The sequence below is a fragment of the Bos taurus genome, chromosome 14 (genome assembly GCF_002263795.3).
Source record: "Bos taurus isolate L1 Dominette 01449 registration number 42190680 breed Hereford chromosome 14, ARS-UCD2.0, whole genome shotgun sequence".
In the NCBI taxonomy this organism is placed as follows: domain Eukaryota; kingdom Metazoa; phylum Chordata; class Mammalia; order Artiodactyla; family Bovidae; genus Bos; species Bos taurus.
In genome coordinates, this window is record NC_037341.1 from 8,615,209 (window position 1) to 8,636,312 (window position 21,104).

At 42.3% G+C, this 21,104-nt stretch overlaps 1 protein-coding gene and 1 non-coding gene across 6 annotated transcripts in view; one reads left to right on the forward strand and one right to left on the reverse strand.

Annotated features, from left to right (window-relative positions):
• DNAAF11 (dynein axonemal assembly factor 11) overlaps positions 1-21,104 on the forward strand; it is a 71,060-nt gene that overhangs the window by 13,598 nt on the left and 36,358 nt on the right. For 4 of the 5 annotated variants that reach the window (XM_005215336.5, XM_059893283.1, XM_059893284.1 and 1 more), the window contains exons 3-5: positions 6,480-6,557; positions 15,097-15,269; positions 18,320-18,546. In XM_005215336.5, coding sequence (XP_005215393.1) covers positions 6,480-6,557; positions 15,097-15,269; positions 18,320-18,546 — 478 coding nt within the window. The remainder of the gene's footprint in view (positions 1-6,479; positions 6,558-15,096; positions 15,270-18,319; positions 18,547-21,104) is intronic. The other variant, XM_010811936.4, reaches the window with a different exon arrangement.
• On the reverse strand, positions 9,260-9,331 carry TRNAC-ACA (transfer RNA cysteine (anticodon ACA)). Its single transcript has one exon. It is a non-coding gene; the product is annotated as a tRNA-Cys (tRNA).

Below are 21,104 nucleotides of genomic sequence, written 5' to 3' on the forward strand. Positions count from 1 at the left end.
GCTCTTGGGCCCTAGAGGGAGCAGTTTGCAAAACACTTGCCTTTGCTGAAGCTCTGTTCTTCCCAGGGAGCTCCAGACGGGCTGGCGGTGGGGTGGGGGGTAGGTTCTGCTTGGTGTGGCTCCAGGGGTCACCTGAGGCCTGTCCGGGGTCTGTTAAAATGGGGCCAGGGTCTCACCCCAGACTTACTGACTCAGAGCCTTAGAGGATCTGCTCGCAGAATCTCCATTGGTCACAGTCTCTCCATGAGCCTCAGGCCTGGCCAGAAGTTGAACGGCTCAGGGCGGCCTGAACTGGGGGGTGGGTTTGTTCAGTTCAGTCACTCAGTCATGTCTGATTCTTTGTGACCCCATGGACTGCAGCACATCAGGCTTCCCTGTCCATCACCAACTCCCAGAGTTTGCTCAGATTTATGTCCATCCAGTGGGTGATGCCATCCAGCCATTTCATCCTCTGTCATTCCCTTTTCCTCCTGCCTTCAGACTTTCCCAAAAGTCAGGGTCTTTTCCGGTGAGTCAGTTCTTCGCATCCGGTGGCCAAAGTATTGAAGTTTCAGCTTCACAATCAGTCCTTCCAATGAATATTCAGGACTGATTTCTTTTAGAATTGACTGGTTTAATCTGGAAGTCCAAGGGACTCTCGAGAGTTTTCTCCAACACCACAGTTCAAAAGCATCAGTTCTTCAGTGCTCAGCTTTCTTATGGTCCAACTCTCACATCCACACATGACTACTGGAAAAACCATAGTTTTGACTATATGGATCTTTGTCGGTAAAGTATGTCTCTGCTTTTCAATATGCTATCTAGGTTGGTCATAACTTTACTTCCAAGGAGCAAGCTTCTTTTAATTTCATGGCTGCAGTCACCATCTGCAGTGATTTTGGAGTCCAGGAAAATAAAGTCTGCCGCTGTTTCTACTGTTTCCCCATATATTTGCCATAAAGTGATGGGACCAGATGCCATGATCTTAGTTTTTTGAATGTTGAGCTTTAAGTCAACTTTTTCACTCTCCTCTTTCACTTTCATCAAGAGGCTCTTTAGTTCCTCCTTGCTTTCTGCCATAAGGGTGGCGTCATCTGCTTATCCAAGCTTATTGATATTTCTCCCTGCATTCTTGATTCCAGCTTTTGCTTCATCCAGCCTGGCATTTCTCATGATGTACTCTGCATATAAGTTAAATAAGCATTACTTTGCCAACAAAGTTCCGTCTAGTCAAGGCTATGGTTTTTCTAGTAGTTGTGTATGGATGTGAGAGTTGGACTATAAAGAAAGCTGAGCACCAAAGAATTGATGCTTTTGAACTGTGGTGTTGGAGAAGACTCTTGAGAGTCCCTTGGACTGCAAGGAGATCCAACAAGTCCATCCTAAAGGAGATCAATCCTGAGTGTTCATTTGAAGGACTGATGCTGAAGCTGAAACTCCAATTCTTTGGCCACCTGGTGCGAAGAGCTGACTCACTGGAAAAGACGCTGATGCTGGGAAGGACTGAAGGCAGGAGGAGAAGGGGACAACAAAAGATGAGATGGTTGGATGGCATCACCGACTCAATGGACATGAGTTTGGATAAACTCCAGGAGTTGGTGATGGACAGGGAGGCCTAGCGTGCTGCAGTCCATGGGGTCACAAAGAGTCAGACACGACTGAGCAACTGAACTGAACTGAGCTGAACTCCACATGTAAGTTAAATAAGCAAGGTGACAGCTTTGACGTACTCCTTTCTCAATTTGGAACCAGTCTGTTGTTCCATGTGCAGTTCTAACTGTTGCTTCTTGACCTGCATACAGATTTCTCAGGAGGCAGGTCAGGTAGTCTGGTATTCCCATCTCCTGAAGAATTTTCCACACTTTGTTGCCATCCACACACTCAAAGGCTTTAGCATAGTCAATGAAACAGAAGTAGATCGTTTTCTGGAATTCTCTTGCTTTTTCTATGATCCAGCAGATGTTGGCAATTTGATCTCTGGTTCCTCTGACTTTTCTAAATGCAGCTTGAACATCTGGAAGTTCTCGGTTCACATACTGTTGAAGCCTCACTTAGAGAATTTTGAGCATTACTTTGCTAGCATGTGCGATGAGTGCAATTGTGTGGTGGTTTGAACATTCTTTGGCATTGCCTTTTTTTGGGACTGGATTGAGAAGTGACCTTTGGTAGTCCTGTGGCCACTGCTGTGTTTTCCAAATCTACTCACATGTTGAGTGTAGCACTTTCACAGCATCATTTTTTAGGACTTGAAATGGCTCAGCTGGAATTCCATCACTCCACTAGCTTTGTTTGTAGTGATGCTTCTTAAGACCCACTTGACTTTGGACTCCAGGATGTCTGGCTGTGGGTGAGTGATCACACCATCATGATTATCTGGGTCATTGAGATCTTTTTTGTATAGTTCTTTTATGTATCCTTGCCACCTCTTCTTAATATCTTCTGCTTCTCTTAAGTCCATTCCATTTCTGTCCTTTATTGAGCCTATCCTTGCATGAAATGTTCCCTTGCTATCTCTAATTTTCTTGAAGAGATCTCTAGTCTTTCCCAGTCTATTGTTTTCCTCTATTTCCTTGCATTGACCACTGAGGAAGGCTTTCTTGTCTCTCCTCGCTATTCTTTGGAACTCTGCATTCAGATCGGTATATCTTTCCTTTTCTCCTTTGCCTTTCTCTTCTCTTCCTTTCTCAGCTATTTGTAAGACCTCCTCAGGCAACCATTTTGCCTTTTTGCATTTCTTCTTCTTGGGGATGGTTTTAGTCACTACCTCTTGTACAATCTTATGAACTTCTGTTCATAGTTCCTCAGGTACTTGAATCTATTTGTCACTTCCACTGTATAGTCATAGGGATTTGATTTAGATCATACGTGAATGGTCTAGTGGTGGTTGTCCCTACTTTCTTCCATTTAGTCTGAATTTGGCAATAAGGAGTTCTTCATCTGAGCCACGATCAGCTCCTGGGGATGGATTTGTAGGTCTGGTTATATAAAGCCTTTGGGTGGGAACTGATCCCAGGATGGTTTGGCCTAGAACAGTAACCCCCTGTTCCAGGCACCTAGGAAGCTCTGTATATTTTTCCTTATAGAGATTTTTGGGGTTTTTTTGTTTTCTAATCAGTTTGGCCCATTGTCCTTGATTTAATTTAATCTAGGAAACCCTTACAAAACAAATCTTAACTTTTCTTCTACCAGTTAGCATTTAGAGGTTATACAGTTTAGCATTTAGTGGGTTATACATATAACAAAAATGGAGAAGGAAAGGTATTTTATTGTGCAGTTTTAACAATGATAACTTTATGTATTTCTGTTTGGGGTATGGACTCTATTACAATCTTTGGCACCTCTGTTATAATCTTTGGCATCTCAGTTCAGTTCAGTTCAGTTCAGTCACTCAGTCGTGTCCAACTCTTTGCGACCCCATGAATCGCAGCACGCCAGGCTTCCCTGTCCATCACCAACTCCCGGAGTTCACTCAAACTCATTTCCATTGAGTCAGTGATGCCATCTAGCCATCTCATCCTCTGTTGTCCCCTTCTCCTCCTGCCCCCAATCCCTCCCAACATCAGGGTCTTTTTAATGAGTCAACGCTTTGCATGAGGTGGCCCAAGTATTGGAGTTTCAGTTTCAGCATCAGTCCTTCCAATAAACACCCAGGACTGATCTCCTTTGGAATGGACTTGTTGGATCTCCTTGCAGTCCAAGGGACTATCAAGAGTCTTCTCCAACACCGCAGTTCAAAAGCATCAATTCTTCGGCGCTCAGCTTTCTTCACAGTCCAACTCTCACATCTATACATGACCACTGGAAAAACCATAGCCTTGACTAGATGGACCTTTGTCGGTAAGGTCATATCTCTGCCTTTCAATATGCTATCTAGGTTGGTCATAACTTTCCTTCCAGGGAGTAAGCATCTTTTAATTTCATGGCTGCAATCACCATCTGCAGTGATTTTGGAGCCCCCCAGAATAAAATCAGCCACTGTTTCCACTGTTTCCCCATCTATTTCCCATGAAGTGATGGGACCAGATGCCATGATCTTCGTTTTCTGAATGTTGAGCTTTAAGCCAACTTTTTCACTCTCCTCTTTCGCTTTCATCAAGAGGCTTTTTAGTTCCTCTTCACTTTCTGCCATAAGGGTGGTGTCATCTGCATATCTGAGGTTCTTGATATTTCTCCCGGCAATCTTGATTCCAGCTTGTGCTTCTTCCAGCCCAGCGTTTCTCATGATGTACTCTGCATAGAAGTTAAATAAGCAGGGTGACAATATACAGCCTTGACGGACTCCTTTTCCTATTTGGAACCAGTCTGTTGTTCCATGTTCAGTTCTAACTGTTGCTTCCTGACCTGCATATAGGTTTCTCAAGAGACAGGTCAGGTGGTCTGGTATTCCCATCTCTTTCAGAATTTTCCATAGTTTATTGTGATCCACACAGTCAAAGGCTTTGGCATAGTCAATAAAGCAGAAATAGATGTTTTTCTGGAACTCTCTTGTCTAGAGCTCTACAAATCTCTGATGATCAAATACTCGGATATTGGTTTGAAACTCTTGTCAGCATCAGTATCGCTTAGGATGGTATAACTGCTGAGAGAAGGTTTTTGTTCAAAAATCCTCATTGAAAAAAATGAGTAAACTGAGGCTCGGAGAGGTGAATTTTTATTCTCAGGTCTATGGGAACAAATATGTGATATTTATAAATTTTAGATGAATATTGATGATGATAAAGGTGATGGTTATAAATCATCATATTTGACTGTCATAATATCCCTGGAAAATGGTGCAGAGGAAGTGTTGAGTGAGCCTGCCCTGATGCATGTTTCTTAGCAGGATTTTCTGTATTCATGTCATCTTAGAAAGGACTCTCCTCTAAAAGTGCAATGTAATGATTTAGTGCCAGGCTCTGCAGTCAGATTTCCTGGCTCTGCCACTTAACCTTGAATAACTGGATTAATTTTCTGCACCTTGATGTTCTCATTTGTATAAGGGAGACAACAGTAGTTTTTACTTCATAGGGTTATTAGGAAGATTAAATGAGATAATATGCAGAATGCTTAGAAAATTGTATGGCTTGTAATAAGCACTCAGCAGTGTAAGCTATGGTATTATTTAAGCTGTTTTTAAGGGGCCCCCCTCAAGAGATTCCTTATGCTTTTGCTTTGCCTATATGGGCTTACATATTTATTTAAAACCATAATCCTGTATCAGAATGATTTTGACTTCAAGCAAAGGTAAACACAACTCAAAGTGACTTAGCAGTAAGGAAATTTATCCTCTAACCCAACTATTAACTCTAGAGACTGTCCAGTCTCCAGGGTTGGTTGGCCAGTTCATTCTCTCTGCTGCGCCAGCCACTGTGGGCTTCATCCTACAGCTGATTCCTTCAGCTTTGCAAGATGACTGTGAGTTAGTAAAGACAGTGTTTCCATTCTCGCCTGAAAAATCCCATGGACAGAGGAACCTGGCAGGCTACAGTCCAAAAGGTTGCAAAGAGTCAGACAAGACTGAGCGACTGAGCACACAAACAGGAAAAAGAGAAAGGCAATTCACAAGCATGAAATACAGGCATTCCTTCTCATCTGATCAGGAATACAGGGTGCGCACGCCCTCTTCTGTACCGCAGTTGCCAGGAGACTGCCCTGGGCAGGTTGACTTAAGCCTGGCCTCCCGAGCTGTCACTACCAAGGAACATGGGATTGCCGTGCACTGGGCCTGCTTGGTTAAGCCTAACCCCAGAGTTAGGGCTGGGTAGAGACATGAGTGGCACCCCACTCCAGTACTCTTGCCTGGAGAATCCCATGGATGGAGGAGCCTGGAAGGCTGCAGTCCATGGGGTCGCTGAGGGTCGGACACAACTGAGCGACTTCACTTTCATGCATTGGAGAAGAAAATGGCAACCCACTCCAGTGTTCTTGCCTGGAGAATCCCAGGGACGGGGGGGCCTGGTGGGCTGCAGTCTATGGGGTCGAGCAGAGTCGGACACGACTGAAGCGACTTAGCAGCAGCAGCAGAGACATGAGTAGAACTGGGTTCCCTCAGGAAGAAGAGAGGGAGAAATGGATGCTGAGTAGGCAACCAACCATGTCTGATGTACAGATACAGGTTTGGAAAAGCAACATGATTTTGGATAACCATAATGGAGAAGGCAATGGCACCCCACTCCAGTACTCTTGCCTGGAAAATCCCATGGACAGAGGAGCCTGTTAGGCTGCAATCCATGGGGTCGCTAAGAGTCGGACACGATTGAGTGACTTCACTTTCACTTTTCACTTTCATGCATTGGAGAAGGAAATGGCAACCAGATCCAGTGTTCTTGCCTGGAGAATCCCAGGGACGGGGGAGCCTGGTGGGCTGCCATCTATGGGGTCGCACAGAGTTGGACACGACTGAAGTGACTTAGCATAGCATAGCAATGGTTCTTAGATTCTTGTTGTCATTTTCATAACAGATTATGTAAAAATGTCTTTTATATCGAAGGTTAACTAATTCCATTATATGTATGTTTCAGAAAATGTTAGCAAACTCAAGAAACTTGAATATTTGAATTTAGCTTTAAACAACATTGAAAAAATTGAAAATCTGGAAGGTAAGAACTTTCTTCTAATAATGTATTAGTAATTAAAATTGATACTTAAAATTAGACTTAAACAGTATTGCTTAAACAGTAGATAGACTTTTCAAATTAACATTTTTACCTCAGTTTTATATTTGTTATTCTTGTTGGAAAAAGTCAGACGATAATAAGATACATAAATTCAAAAGTGGAAGTCGCTTTGGCCCCTTCCTAACCCAGCTTCCTTCCCCGAGTCAGTGGTATTAACCCTCTGGTGTATAGAAGGTTATTTTACTACATTTTGCTTTCTATCAGTGGGATCATACTATGAATATTGTTTTCAAAATGAATTTCTTTCATGAAATTGCCTTGTTTTTCTGATATCCGGGAAAGGTGGGGAGGTCTGGGTAATGGAATGATTGTAGACGGAGTTATCCAACCATTGATCTGCAGATGGACACTTGGGTGGTTCCAGCATTTTGCTCTAACAGCTTGGCTGCAGTGAGCATCTTTCTACATTGCACTCTGTGTACATGTGTAAATTTTTTTCTAGGGTAGATTCTTAGAAATAGAATTCCTTGGTTTTAACATGCATAGTTTTGGAAAATATTGTTCTCCAAAAAGGTTGCATTGATCTCCACTTGTGCTGGTGGTCAATGTGAATACCCATTTCCCCCCAGCTTCACTAATGCTTTTTATAAGCAATCTTTTCTTAATGATCAGAAGACATTGTTCTCTAGCAAATTTTAAAATTTGTACCTCACTTATTATTATTGATCTTCCATATAACCTTTCAGATGTTTATTGAATATTTATATTTTTTCTTCTATGAATAACTGTTTCATAGCTTTTGGCCATTTTTTCTACTGATTTTTCTTCACATGCTCTTATACATTCCAGATGTTAATACCTTGTTATATATGTTATAAATCTTTTCTCTTGAGTCTGCTACTTTTATTTCAATCAAGATGCTGGTATTGTTCAGAAGTATTATTTTTGAAATGGGTATACTCCAATTTATCAGTCTTTTTCTTTCCTGTTTATGATTTCTGAATACAAATATATTCCATAAAAGTTCTAAGTATAATAATTTTATTCTTTACATTTAATCTCTCTAATGTACTTCAGATTTATCATGTAAATGTTTCTAAATGGAGATATTTGGACCACTTAGTACTTTGAAATTGAGACATAATTTATGTAACAGTCTATGGGGTCACAGAGTCAGACATGACTTAGTGGCTGAATAACAACATAAAATTCACTGTCTGAAAATACACGATTCAGTGATTTTTAGTATATTTGCAAGGTTGTGGACCAATCTGCTGCTGCTAAGTCGCTTCAGTCGTGTCCGACTCTGTGCGACCCCATAGACGTCTGGCAGCCCACCAGGCTCCCCCGTCCCTGGGATTCTCCAGGCAGGAACACTGGAGTGGGTTGCCATTTCCTTCTCCAATGCATGAAAGTGAAAAGTGAAAGTGAAGTCACTTAGTCGTGTCCAACTCTCATCGACCCCATGAACTTCAGCCTACCAGGCTCCTCTATCCATGGGATTTTCCAGGCAAGAGTACTGGAGTGGGGTGCCATTGCCTTCTCCGTGTGGACCCATCATCACTATCTAATTCTGGAACATTTTCATCACCCCCAAAGAAATTCCCATATTCATTAGCATTCACTACCCATTCACTTCCTATCCCAGCCCCTGACAACCCCTCATCTGCTTTCTGTCTCCATAGATTTTCCCATCCTGATCATGTCATGTAAGTGGAACCAAACAATATATGGACAATATTTGGTCTGCTGACTTCTTAGCCTAATGTATCCAGGGTCCATCCATGTTGTAGGATGCATCAGTACTTAATCCTTTTAAGGGCTGAATAATATTCTAATAATGATAATAATATTCCAAATAATGATAATGATATTCAATAATATTCCAATACGGATACACCTCATTTTGTTTACCCTGTTCATTAACTGATGCATATTTGAGTTGTGTCCACTGTTTGGTTATTATGAGTATAGCCTCTGTGAACATTAATGTACGAGTTTCTGCATAAACATATGTTTTCTGTTAGTTTAGTATACCAGGAAATGGAATTTCTGGGTCATATGGTAACTCCGTGCTTAATTCTGTTTTCAGGAGCTGCCAAATGTTTTCCAAAGCAATCACACCATTTGCCATTCCCACTAGCAATTTATGAGGGCTCCAGTTTCTCTGCATCCTGATGAACACTTGTCATTTTCGGTTTTTATTTATTTGTTTTTGTGGTAGCCATTCTAGTGGGTGTGGAGTGGTATCTCATTGTGGTTCTGATTTGCATTCACCTAATGACTAATGAGTTTGGGCATTTTAAAAAATGTGCTTATTGGCCATTTGTGTGTCTTCCTTGGAGAAATCTTTATTCAAAATCTTTGCCCATTTTCTAACCAAGTTATTTGTTGTTTGACTGTTGAATTGTTAAGACTTATTTTTATGTTTTGAATGCTAGAGTCCAATCAGATAAATGATTCGTTGATATATTCTCCCATTTTGTGGGTTTTCTTGTCAACTTTCTCATTGGTGTTCTTTGGAACCGAGTGGTTCTTTCTTCTTAAATAACTGTGTGTGAAGTCGCTCAGTCGTGTCCGACTCTTTGCGACCCCATGGACTGTAGCCTACCAGGCTCCTCCATCCATGGGATTTTCCAGGCAAGAGTACTGGAGTGGGTTGCCATTTCCTTCTTCAGAGGATCTTCCCCACCCAGGGATCGAACCCGGGTCTCCTGCATTGTAGGCAGACGCTTTACCGTCTGAGCCACCAGGGAAGTCATTATGTCAATGTGTAAATAACTTTATTGAGGTTTAATTGATGTACAGAACCCTGCACACGTTTAATGTATACAGTTTGTTGAGTTTGGACCTGTGCACACACACGTGAAACCATCACCACGATCAAGGTAACAGGCATGTCCATCACCTATTTTCTCTGATCTCCCCTAGAACCTCCTTTAATCTAGTAGAACCTCTTACTAGATTCATCTTCCATGTCGCTTCACCTGTATTCCTTATTTAAACCCCGTTGTCTTGTTGTTCTATGTTCTGGGAGGTTTCCTGTGTTACTTTGGAGGCTTCTATTTTGTGCTGTTATTTTTTTCCCCTCAGTGTCTAGTAACACTCTGTGTCTGCTGAAACCGCAAAGGGTTTGGTTGATTAGGTACCTGTGTGGGCTTACTCTGCAGTTGTGAGGTTGTGTTTACACATCCAGCCTCTTGCCTAGCTGGCAGCACCACGTGGACTCGGTATGAGTGGGCAGGGGCGTGGAGCAGGCAAGCTGCTCTCCCCACTCTCCTCCCATCTGCCAAGAGCTAAAATTAGGAGCACATTGCTTAGGTTATGTTGGATTTTAGCCTATTTGTCTCACAGTGTCGACATTGGTATTTCAGTGGCCTTCGAGGTTGTATATCAATAAAGACATAAATATTCGTTATACATTTTTAATGTTCATCCTCAAAACCTACAGCGTCATCACTAAGAAAGTCCCCAGACCATCATCAGTGCTGGAGCTGAGATGGTTGTTTCCATCACTGGCATCTTTCTGCCTTAGGAATGGGGCCTTTGCTCCCTCTCAGATACCACTCTCCAGCCTGCTTACCATAGTCACATGTGAACACATGAAATAACAAAATCTGCCTTATATCTATGTTCTGTAGTAGTGAAGTGTCAGTCTATGATGTCAGAGAAAATTTAAGCTCTCGCTCTCAGTTGACTTGTCCAGGGCTTGTTCTTTTACTTAGCAAAGAATCCGAAAGGAGGTGGAGAGTTCTGGGTTTTGCGGTGTGTGTTGGCCACAGACCACTAGAGGGCAGCATTGTCACTATCGTCTTGGAGCTTTGGGAGCTTGGTCCGCAGTGGACACTTCCTCGTTTGGTGCTCTGCCTTCCAGCTCTAATACAGATGCACTGGGCTCAGGGTTGCCTGTGGAGCTGGGCAGTAGGCAGGGATGGGTGCCTTATCTTCTGGCAAATGTGTACTTTTTGTTTAATTTAAATGTTTGAGGTAGAGAGGAGGGTGTATATACGCAGCTCACCTACTTGAGTCAATCTCAGTGTGATCTTAAACGTAAGCTGGGTTTTTGTTTGTTCGTTTTGCTGGATGGCAAACCGTAACTGTATCCCTCTTTCTTTTTTTTCTTATTGTGGATTCACCAGGATAGAATCAAGTGCCTATTTTTTCCCATCGCTCCTCCTCACCCACCCTAGCCTGGGAAGACAGGAGGGGCTTCTGTGAGGGTCAGCTCTCCCCCTTGGGAAATCACCGTGTTGGTTTCAGCGACGTTCAGACCCCTGTGGTCCACTGAGCTGGATCTTCTCAGCACAGAGGATAAAGGGTGGGATTCAGCTGCAGGCAGGGGTACCCTAACTCCAAAGAGGAGGTTTTCTCTGGCTGGCTAGTTCAGCAGGAATTGTTCTTTCAAATGGCAGATGTGGCTTAATTGCTTATGTGTAAGCCTAGCAGAAGAAAAATTAAGATTCATCACTTTGAAAAACATAATGAACATTTGGAGGGTTCTGCATCTACAAAATTACAGCAAAATCCAAAAATTATCTGAATTTTTTAGTTTGTTGGAGTCTTCCAAATGTCAGTCTTTTATTATATGGAAGAAACTGTAGTGAAAATATCTCTCAAGTGTCCTAAAGTAAACTTAAGAAATACCAGGCAACCTGTATCTTAAGTCAGACTACCCCAGATATATCCTTTACACTTCACAAAATCCATCTGACATTTTCTTTTTGCTAATATAAACAAACCTACAGGCACAGAGATATAAACTTAATTATATTTATTTGTCTAGTTGCATATTCATTCTTCATATAGTGGCTGAGTTCACATTATTATGATTTAATGACTGAATTATCAAGTATATTGATGTGTTTTAAATAACTTTATTTTTTGGCACTTGAGGTGTTTTTAATTATGTTTGCTCTTGTGAATAGAACTGTTCTGAACAGTTTTGTACAAATTACCTGTTCCCAGTTGATGTATTTGACCAGGACCTTTTCCTCCCCAATGAAATTCTGGATCAAGAGAAAAAAAAAACAAAAACACCTAAGAGCCTATTTTATGTATTGATAGGTTGAATGCTGAAAAAATATATATATTTGTATATGATAACCTTGTCAATATATTTAAAATTCAGTTTTGAAGATAAGAAGTTACTGAGTTTCCTTCACCTATGTAGCTGAATCTCAAATATATAAGAGTGTTGAGTTGTTCTTGTGTATTTTAGATATTCATCTTTTTAATAATTCATATTTTACCTCAGTAATACAACACAGTGACGTCAAAGTGTATCACAGTGTATCAAAGTGATACAGTCTGATACAAAATGAAACAAATCATGTCTAATACAAAATGGTGATGACATCAATAAACTCTAGATGTAAAGAAGGCAGAAAAGCTGTTTTGAGGAGTAGAAAGTGAGAGAAAATGTGGAGAATTCAGTCTGGACATGTTGAATGTGGAGTATCTTGCAGACATGTAGAAACAGGAGTGTGATGTTCAGTTGGATGGTCAGATATGGGTTTCTTGTTTGGGAGTCATCAGAATCTGGGGTTAGTAAAACCAGTGAACATGACTACTGTCATCAGGACCATAAGGAGAGGGGAGTATTGGGTCATTGATGGAAATCCCCACTGATGGGGTGGAAAAGCCTGTAAAAGATCAAGAGGAATAAACGACATTATAAAGGAGAACAAGGAGAAAGTAGTATCCCTGTTTCAAGACAGTTGGAGGATTTATAAGGGACAGTCCATGATCAGTCCCATGATATGCAGCAGACTCTTCGAGTGACATAGTGTGTTGAAGAGGGTCTATTAGATCTGTCAGTGGGACGGTCTTTGGTCACCTTTAGAGGAGCAAGTCTACTAGAATAGTAGAATGTTGGAGGTGGAAGCCAGCTACTGTGGGCAGAGCCCACGGGGATTGAGATAGAAGAACCAGTGAACGTAGAGTCAAGGTGGCTTGCGATGTCTCAGCAGGCATTGCCTACCTCTGAGTTCTGCCTTCCTCTCTAGATTCACTTCTTGGTGCCTTTGCACATTAAAATTTTTTTTCTGCAATTTTCTTCTTTATTCCACACTGTACATAAGTTTAAAGTGAAATACCATGGGTATTTTTATCACTTTATCCTGAAGACCTGGGTCAGCAACTTATACATAGGTACCCAGTAACTTCTGAATAGATGGATGGATGAATAGAGGGTAAGAATCTATATCTGGAAGCGCTAAGTTAGAACTAACTTATTTGGAAGAGACTGGTTTTGGGTATGACTAGAGAGGAGGGACGGAGAAGGTGATGGCACCCCATTCCAGTACTCTTGCCTGGAAAATCCCATGGACAGAGGAGCCTGGTAGGCTGCAGTCCATGGGGTTGCGAAGGGTCGGACACAACTGAGTGACTTCCCTTTCACTTTTCACTTTCATGCATTGGAGAAGGAAATGGCAACCCACTCCAGTGTTCCTGCCTGGAGAATCCCAGGGACGGGGGAGCCTGGTTGGCTGCCATCTACGGGGTCGCACAGAGTTGGACACGACTGAAGCGACTTAGCAGCAGCAGCAGCAGCAGCAGCAGAGAGGAGGGACACGTGGGATTCTAGACAAGGTGGAGACAGGTGCTAAGATCAATAAGAGGGTGAGAACACTGTCATTCAGTGGGATTGGCTCCATCATACAGCCTTTAGAAATGAGAAGCACCTTGCCATCAGCGACACGATTGCAGAGCTCTGAACCAATCTGAATTCTGATTGAATTCAGAACCAAGCTGGTTCATATTGGTGAAGTTAATATAAGATATCAAGAACTGAAGTTTACCCTAAGTTTTATAGCCACAAAATGATGACAGAAAAGCAGTGTATAATCAGGAAGCCTGTAGGAAAAGTGGAGTATGTAGAAGTTTGAAGAAATGAGCACAGAGCAAGATAGAACTGGGTTGTCAGCTGGCGATGGTTCTCTAGATATTGATGCCTACCAAATCTGCCATATTAATCCAGCACCTGTGAGCTGGTCGCTTGGGGAGACAGCCTTATGTGAACCTCTCCCACAGGGCCGCCGTAGAAACGAGGTCAGCTCTTCTTTGGCTGGTAGTGAGGAATGGTAAACTCACTGCCCACGGAAACTGTAGGCACGTGTGCTAAGAAGCCACGTGAGAACCAGGCAGGTGATAACTGGGCTGGTTCTCATCCTGCTGCTGCTGCTGCTAAGTCGCTTCAGTCCAACTCTTTGCGACCCCATAGACGGCAGCCCACCAGGCTCCCCTGTCCCTGAGATTCTCCAGGCAAGAACACTAGAGTGGGTTGCCATTTCCTTCTCCAGTGCATGAAAGTGAAGTCGCTCAGTCATGCCCGACTCTTCACAACCCCATGGACTACAGCCCACCAGGCTCCTCCATCCATGGGATTTTCCAGGCAAGAGTACTGGAGTGGGGTGCCATCGCCTTCTCCAGTTCTCATCCTAGCTCATGGTTATCAAAGCTTCCTAAGTGGCAGGCACTGTGCTAAGTACTTCACATGAATCATCTTTTATTGTCTTCACAAGCATCTCTGAATCGGGTACCAATACTATTGTAATTGCAGATGAGAAGACTGAGGCTTGTGACTTTTGCAAAATCACACAGCAAGGATGTGTCAGAGTTAGCACTTGAACTCAGGTCTGTTGAATTCCAAGGTCTCCACTCCTAACTACCAAGTGCTCATGGAATTCAGATGAGAGGAGTCAATTCAAACTTGAAATTGATTCAAATTTCTATATCATCTGGCTATCTGTGGGTCCCATTTACTACAGAGTCTGCTCAGTGACTCATCCTTTTTCCTGTCATCCCTCTGAGGACCACACTTGTTACATTTGTTCACACCTTCGGTTCAGTGCTTGGTGATCTTGGAGCCATTGCGTCTCTTTGGTGACTTTATAAAGATGAATTCTGAGGCTTGATTTTATGAAATGCCTTCTGTTTGGGGGAATTCTTGCCATCACCCTTTGTGTTGAGATGAGTCCTAACCACTGTACCTGGTAAAATTCTCAGGGGGCAGATTCCAGTGCCTTCTTTAAAGGGACGTTTGTTCTGATGCAGCACCCACCCCAGCAGCAGCTTATACCTGACCTTCTTCACCCCAGTTAGTAACTGAATCCAAATGTCAACAGCCCAGAGTTTGCAGATGTGGGCGGGAAGAGGATTTCCTTCGACCTGAGGGACTCAGGGATTGAAAGTAAAGGGAGACACAGAAAAGTGAATCAAGACTAAGCCTTTTTTTTCTTTAACATTAAACAATTTTATTTATTTTAATTGGAGGATAATTACTTTACAACATTGTGATAGTTTTTGCCGTACATCAGCATGAATCAGCCACAGTCATGCATATGTCCCCTCCCTCTTGAACTCCCTCCCACCTCCCTCCCCACCCCATCCTTGGTCAGCAGTGCAGTTAGTGAACAGACTTCAAATACCTGCAGCTGTTACTTCTGTGATGTGCTACTGTACACGTTTTAGTATCTGGGTGATTTTTCGGGCTTTGTTTTCTTTTCCTTTCTCCTACCAGGCTGTGAAGGGCTGACAAAGCTTGACTTGACGGTGAATTTCATCGGAGAGCTGAGCAGTGTTAAAACCCTTCAAGGCAACATCCACCTGAAGGAGCTCTTCCTCATGGGAAACCCCTGTGCTGACTTTGACGGCTACAGACAGTTCGTGGTGGCAACTCTTCAGCAGCTAAAGGTATGCTTTATCTCCATGATATGAAATTCTCATAAAAAATGAAAACAAGAAGCTACACAGTGATTCCTGATTTATTCCCAGCATTTTCAGAGAATGTGTTGTTTTAGAGAATGGAACATTCCAGAAAAATCAAAATGAATTCTTTGGCTCACTGAACTTTAAAAGTTTTTTTAATAACTCTAATAAAGTTTGGAAAAATAAATGGGCATATTTTTCTCCTTTCTCATTCAGAATGCACAGAGTTGAATTGAACTTTCTTGATGAGTTCAAGTCATTGTTATAGAGGGCGTCCATTATCACTAAGAGCTCACCAAAAGCTCAGGGCTTTTGAGGTGGCTACATGGGCTCCATCCCTGGGTCAGGAAGATCCCCTGGAGGAGGAAATGGCAACCCACTCCAGTATTCTTGCCTGGAGAATCCCATGGACAGAGGGGCCTGGGTGGGCTACAGTCCATGTGGTCGCATAGAACTGGACACATCTGAGTGAGTTCATACTCTTAAACTCCTGTGCCTTTTTTTTTTTTTTTTTTACACTATTGCTTTTTATTAACTCACTCCCTATGTTAATTCTCAAGCTCTCATATACTTTGGAATACTTAGACAGGTTTTGTGTTCACTGCTCCCCTGTCCCCGCCGTCCCCCTGCCGAAGTACCCCATTTGGTGGGTCTGATGGGCACCCAAGAGTTTGCATTCAGAACAGGCTCTCAGGTGACTCTGATGCCACTGGTCCAGGGACCTCATTCAAGAACTGCTACTTGGTGTGTGAATTTCTTCTGCCGCATCTCCCCATATCTGATAATTTTGCAAACCAGGAAACAACACAGTTTCTACAGAAATCCTACACCCGAGAACATTTAAGTAATAGTATTAATGTTTATGTGTTATAACTCCAAGAGCTCCTGACCTGCATGTGTTGGTCTGAAACCTCTCGACTTCTCCGGTGAAGTGTGGAACTGGCCTCTGTATGCAGAGGGCAAGGAGAGGCTGGAGAAAGGGGCAGCCTCTCCGGAGACAGACTGGCAGGTGGTGGGTCTAATAAGCAAGGAAGCTTCCTTACCAAGCTTGTTCTGGGCAACAAGATGAGTAGGGCTCTGCACCTGCCAGCTAGACTCTCACAGGTTTGTAGAGAGGCCTTCACTGGGTTCAGTCCAGAGGGTCTCAACAGAACCTTCCGCTCTCAAGGCTGCGCCCCTGGAACAGCTCCTAGTGTGGGAACGATGGGCAGAGCATACCTTGCAGGACAGGGGAGGGTGAGGAGCCTGTGATCGTCCAGGTCCAGCTCGCAGGCCAGCAGTCGCATCCTCTCGGTGACCCACGCCCCCAGCAGTGGGAGCAGCATTTTGCCTCTGCAGAGAACTTGTGGAGACCCTGGCTTTCTCCCAGGCCTTGTCGTCCATCCTCAGAGGACATTTGTGTTTAGACTGCTATCTTTCTGTGTAGGCAAAATTGCTGGATTAATAGAACGCATTTTTTTTCCCTAATGTAAAATGTCTTTGATTAAAAGAATAAGCAACTCAGATAATTGAATCTAGAACATATATTTAGAATGAGTGATATAGTAGCTCAGACATCGTCCAGGCCAGTTATCATTGTACAAGCACTTCCTGAAAAAATGAACTGATGAGAAGCAGAATTTTAGAGACAGGGATGCTATGCGCCCTCTCCCAGGAAGGGTGTGGGGCCGTTCCAGCTGGGCCTGGTCAGCCCCGCAGTGTCAGGCTAGGAGTGTGTGAGCCACCAGACAGGAGCCTGAATCATGGGTCAGGGCTGTTCCAGGGGCTTGGCACACAGCATTTCTGATGCTCCTGGACCCTTGCAGGGAGGTGATTAGAAGCATCCTGAGATGAGGAAGCCTGGCCTTGGAAAGCTGGGGCTCCTTGTTTAAGGGGACACACCTGACAAGTGGCCTCAGTGGGATTTGAGCCTAAGCGCCCACCATTCTACAATAGCCACACTCCCTGCTTCTCTCTGGGTTAATGTACAGGTCTCAGGTCAAGTCTTTCCTCCCAGAAAGACTGTGTGATTCAGCTGCTGCAACAGGCAACAGCCTCTCTTTGGAAAATGGTACTCATAAATGTGTTTACTAGTATTTAAAAATAGGCTGATAAACTTCAGAATCTTTTTTTTTTTTTAATTGAGGGAAAATTGCTTTTCCCCCAATTAAAAACACAACAATGTTGTGTTCCTTTCTGCCCTACAACACCGTGAATCAGTCATAATCAGGCATATCCCCACCCCCGTGGGCCTCCCCGCCCCATCCCTTCCCACTCCTCTAGGTCATCACGGAGCACTGAGCTGAGTGCCCTGTGCTGTCTGCAGCTCCCCACTGGCTGTCTGTATACACCGTGGTGTATATATTTCAATGCTACCCTCTCAGTCCATCCCACCCTTGCCTTCCCCCAGCGTGTCCACAAGTACATTCTGTACATCTGTGTCTCCATTCCTTCACTGCAAATAGATTCATCAGTACATACCATTTCGTTGAAAGCTTGTTACCTACTTTGACAAGAGTTGTCCTAACAGATGTCGTATTTCCTAGGGCTATGATGACAAAGTTCTACAAACAGGGTAGCTGTTTGTAACATTCCTGAACATCAGGAATTTATCTCATTGTTCTGAAGGCTACAGTTGTAGATCAAGATGTGGGTTGGTTCCTTGCCCATTTGCATTAGAGCTCAGTTTTGTGTAATATACAAGGCCCCTTCTCATAGAGAGCATTTGGGACTTCACCTGAGATATTGAAATTCTTAACACAATGAGCAGTTATAAAATTAATATATTTTGAGAGCTTGTCATTAATAATCAGTTTCCACAGAAGACCTACTTATTGTTATTACCAGTAAAGATGCTTTGTAAACGGTATTAATTGTGTGAAGTAAAACACTGATTATATTTCCCACTAATTACTTTGCTTTCAATTCCGTATCACTAAGGTGTATTATTTATTATTTCTAGTCTTGCAAGTAAAGTCCTCTTGGGGCTGATTCAAATTGCAACCTTGGGATAAATGCACTGTGTTGGCTGGTTTTTGTTGTTGTTGTTGTTCCAGTGGTTGGATGGTAAAGAAATTGAGCGGTCAGAAAGGATTCAGGCACTACAGAACCTCCCAGTAGTTGAACAACGAATCAGAGAGCAGGAGAAAGCTTACTGTCTTAAGCGAGCCAAGGACAAGGAAGAGGCTCAGAGGAAACTGGAGGAGGAGGAAAGCAAAGGCGAGATGGGGCGAAGTCACACAGGCTCTGGCGGACACTGGCACGCGGACCTCAGTGCTACCCTGTGGGTAAATGGAGTGTACCTTCCGGTTAACTCACGTTAAAAGCAAAACTTAGGTTAAAAAGTTCTCTTCTCAAGGTGTTTACAGTACCACTTAGAGTCCAGTGATTGATTTGAAGAATAAATTATGATGTGAATTCTGGGGAAGACCATGTATGATCATCTTATTGATTATGACCATTCGGTGAGGTTTTCTTCCCTTGAGGCGGGGTGGAGGGGGAGCCTTTATAAACTAGCAGCTTTAATTCTCATCTAAAATTATCCTCAGACAAATCTCTCTGAAAGATGCACAGGAAAGCTGAATTAGCAGGTGTACTTTGATTTATAAAGTAGGAATATTTTAGAAAAGTTAAATGCAAATCATGTTATTATAAATTGAGCAATTTTGATTGCAAAAGATGTTCTGTTTTGTGAATTATATAATGAATGCATTTTTAATGTGATTAATATGCCCCTAATTGGTCGTTTTTACAAACATTAATTTTTCATGCTTGCTTATTTTAAGGGAATTGCAACTGTACTCAGTTGATTTGATTCCATACAATGAAATCTTTCAATATTTTGATAACAGAACCTCTTAAACTTGGGAAAATAATAATTATAATGTATTTCAGATATACATAAATGTTAAACAGATAAACAGGCAGCTACAGCTATTGTGTGCACCACATCCACACTTATTAAATGTTAATAGTTGGCATGTTTGCCTTTTTTTGTTTTAATAAATAGAATATCGATAGAGAAGCTCCTTCAGTGTTTCTCCCCCATCCCTCTCCTCCTTTCATCCTGTGGCGTCCACCATTCTAAAGTCAGTACTTTAGTAGTGTTTGGTATAATGTCGATCCCACTGTATTGTCATATATTTACCCACATAATTATGTAAAACTTAATACTGCTTAACCAGGAGTAGTTTTATGTTTTGTTTTGGTTTTTTTTTAGCATGAATGATATCTTTCTACAGCTTTGCTTTTCATTCAGTATTATGTTTTTGCTCTTTACACATATGAAGACACATAAGACATTCATTCTAGCTGTGGAATAAAATTCCATTGACTGAATAAATCACAATTTATCCCAGAGCGGGCATTCAAAATATTTGACAGTGAATAATTCTTTGGCCGTGACAGATCAGAATAAGCACCAGCTCCAGCAATCTGTGTGGCCCTAGTTTGAGAACATGGGAAGGAAGGAGGAAGAGAAGGAGGAAGGGAGTGAGGCAGGAGGAGGGTCAGCTGAAGATCAGCCCTGATGCAGCCATTCCTCCTTGGGTGGCTGTGTAAGTGGTTTTCCATTTCTCATTTTTTTCACACAATGGTGCACACGTCTCCTTGTGCAAGTACGGAAGTTTCTGTAGTGTATATTCAGCAGTGACATTGCTGCATATTAATTGTAAACATCTTTTCAGCTTTATCGGAGAAGGCAATGGCACCCCACTCCAGTACTCTTGCCTGGAAAATCCCATGGATGGAGGAGCCTGATGGGCTGCAGTCCATGGGGTTGCTAAGAGTTGGACACAACTGAGCGACTTCACTTTCACTTTTCACTTTCATGCATTGGAGAAGGAAATGGCAACCTGCTCCAGTGTTCTTGCCTGGAGAATCCCAGGGATGGCAGAGCCTAGTGGGCTGCTGTCTATGGGGTCGCACAGAGTTGGACACGACTGAAGCGACTTAGAAGCAGCAGCAGCAGTTTCAACTTTATATGCATTGCCCAATTGTTTTTTAAAGTGTACTAATTTAAACTCATATATCAGCAGTATTGGAGAGTTCCTAATCTTTTGTCAATAGTAGATAATGTGGTTTTTAAAACATTGGCCAATCACATTGGTTGTTAAATAGCATCTCATATTTTAATTTGCATTTCTAGAAGTAAGAGTGAGTTTCAGTATCTTAAATGTCTTCTTATATGGTTATTAGCTATTTAGATTTCTTCTGTTCAGGACTCCCACCTATCTTAAATAAGTTGTAAGGTTTTTTCTTACTAATTTATAGCTCTTTTATATTCTAGATGCAAATTCTTTAGTGGTTATGAGGTTTGCAAATACCTTCTTGCAATCTGTCTGTGACTTGTCTTTAATTTTGATAAGTGCTTTTGTTTTCTAGAATTTAGACATATTAATGTAGCTAAACCTATTTTATACATTTTAATCTTATTTATGAAATTTTTCAATACCCCAATGTCATATCTATCTATCCGGGGTTAACTTTTGGCAACAGTGTGGGGTAGGGTGCTAGTCATTTCCCGCACAGGATTGTCATGGGCATAGAATTCAGCCCATGTATTACAGTGCCATTCTTTTCCTGGATTATATTCCCTGCTCTTATGAGTTATGGGCCAATTTCTGGACTCTCTAGATTCTTCCATGGGAGTACTCCCACATGGTTTTAATTTCTATAAATCTTGATTTTTGCTAGGAGATATTCTTCTGTTTCAAAATCATCTTGATACTTCCCATCTCTTTTTTACTCTTTTGTGAGAATTTTAGAGTCAGGCTTTCAAACTCCGCCCAAATCCCTAGTGTAATTTTGATTGAAATTGCATTGAGTTTATACATTCATAAG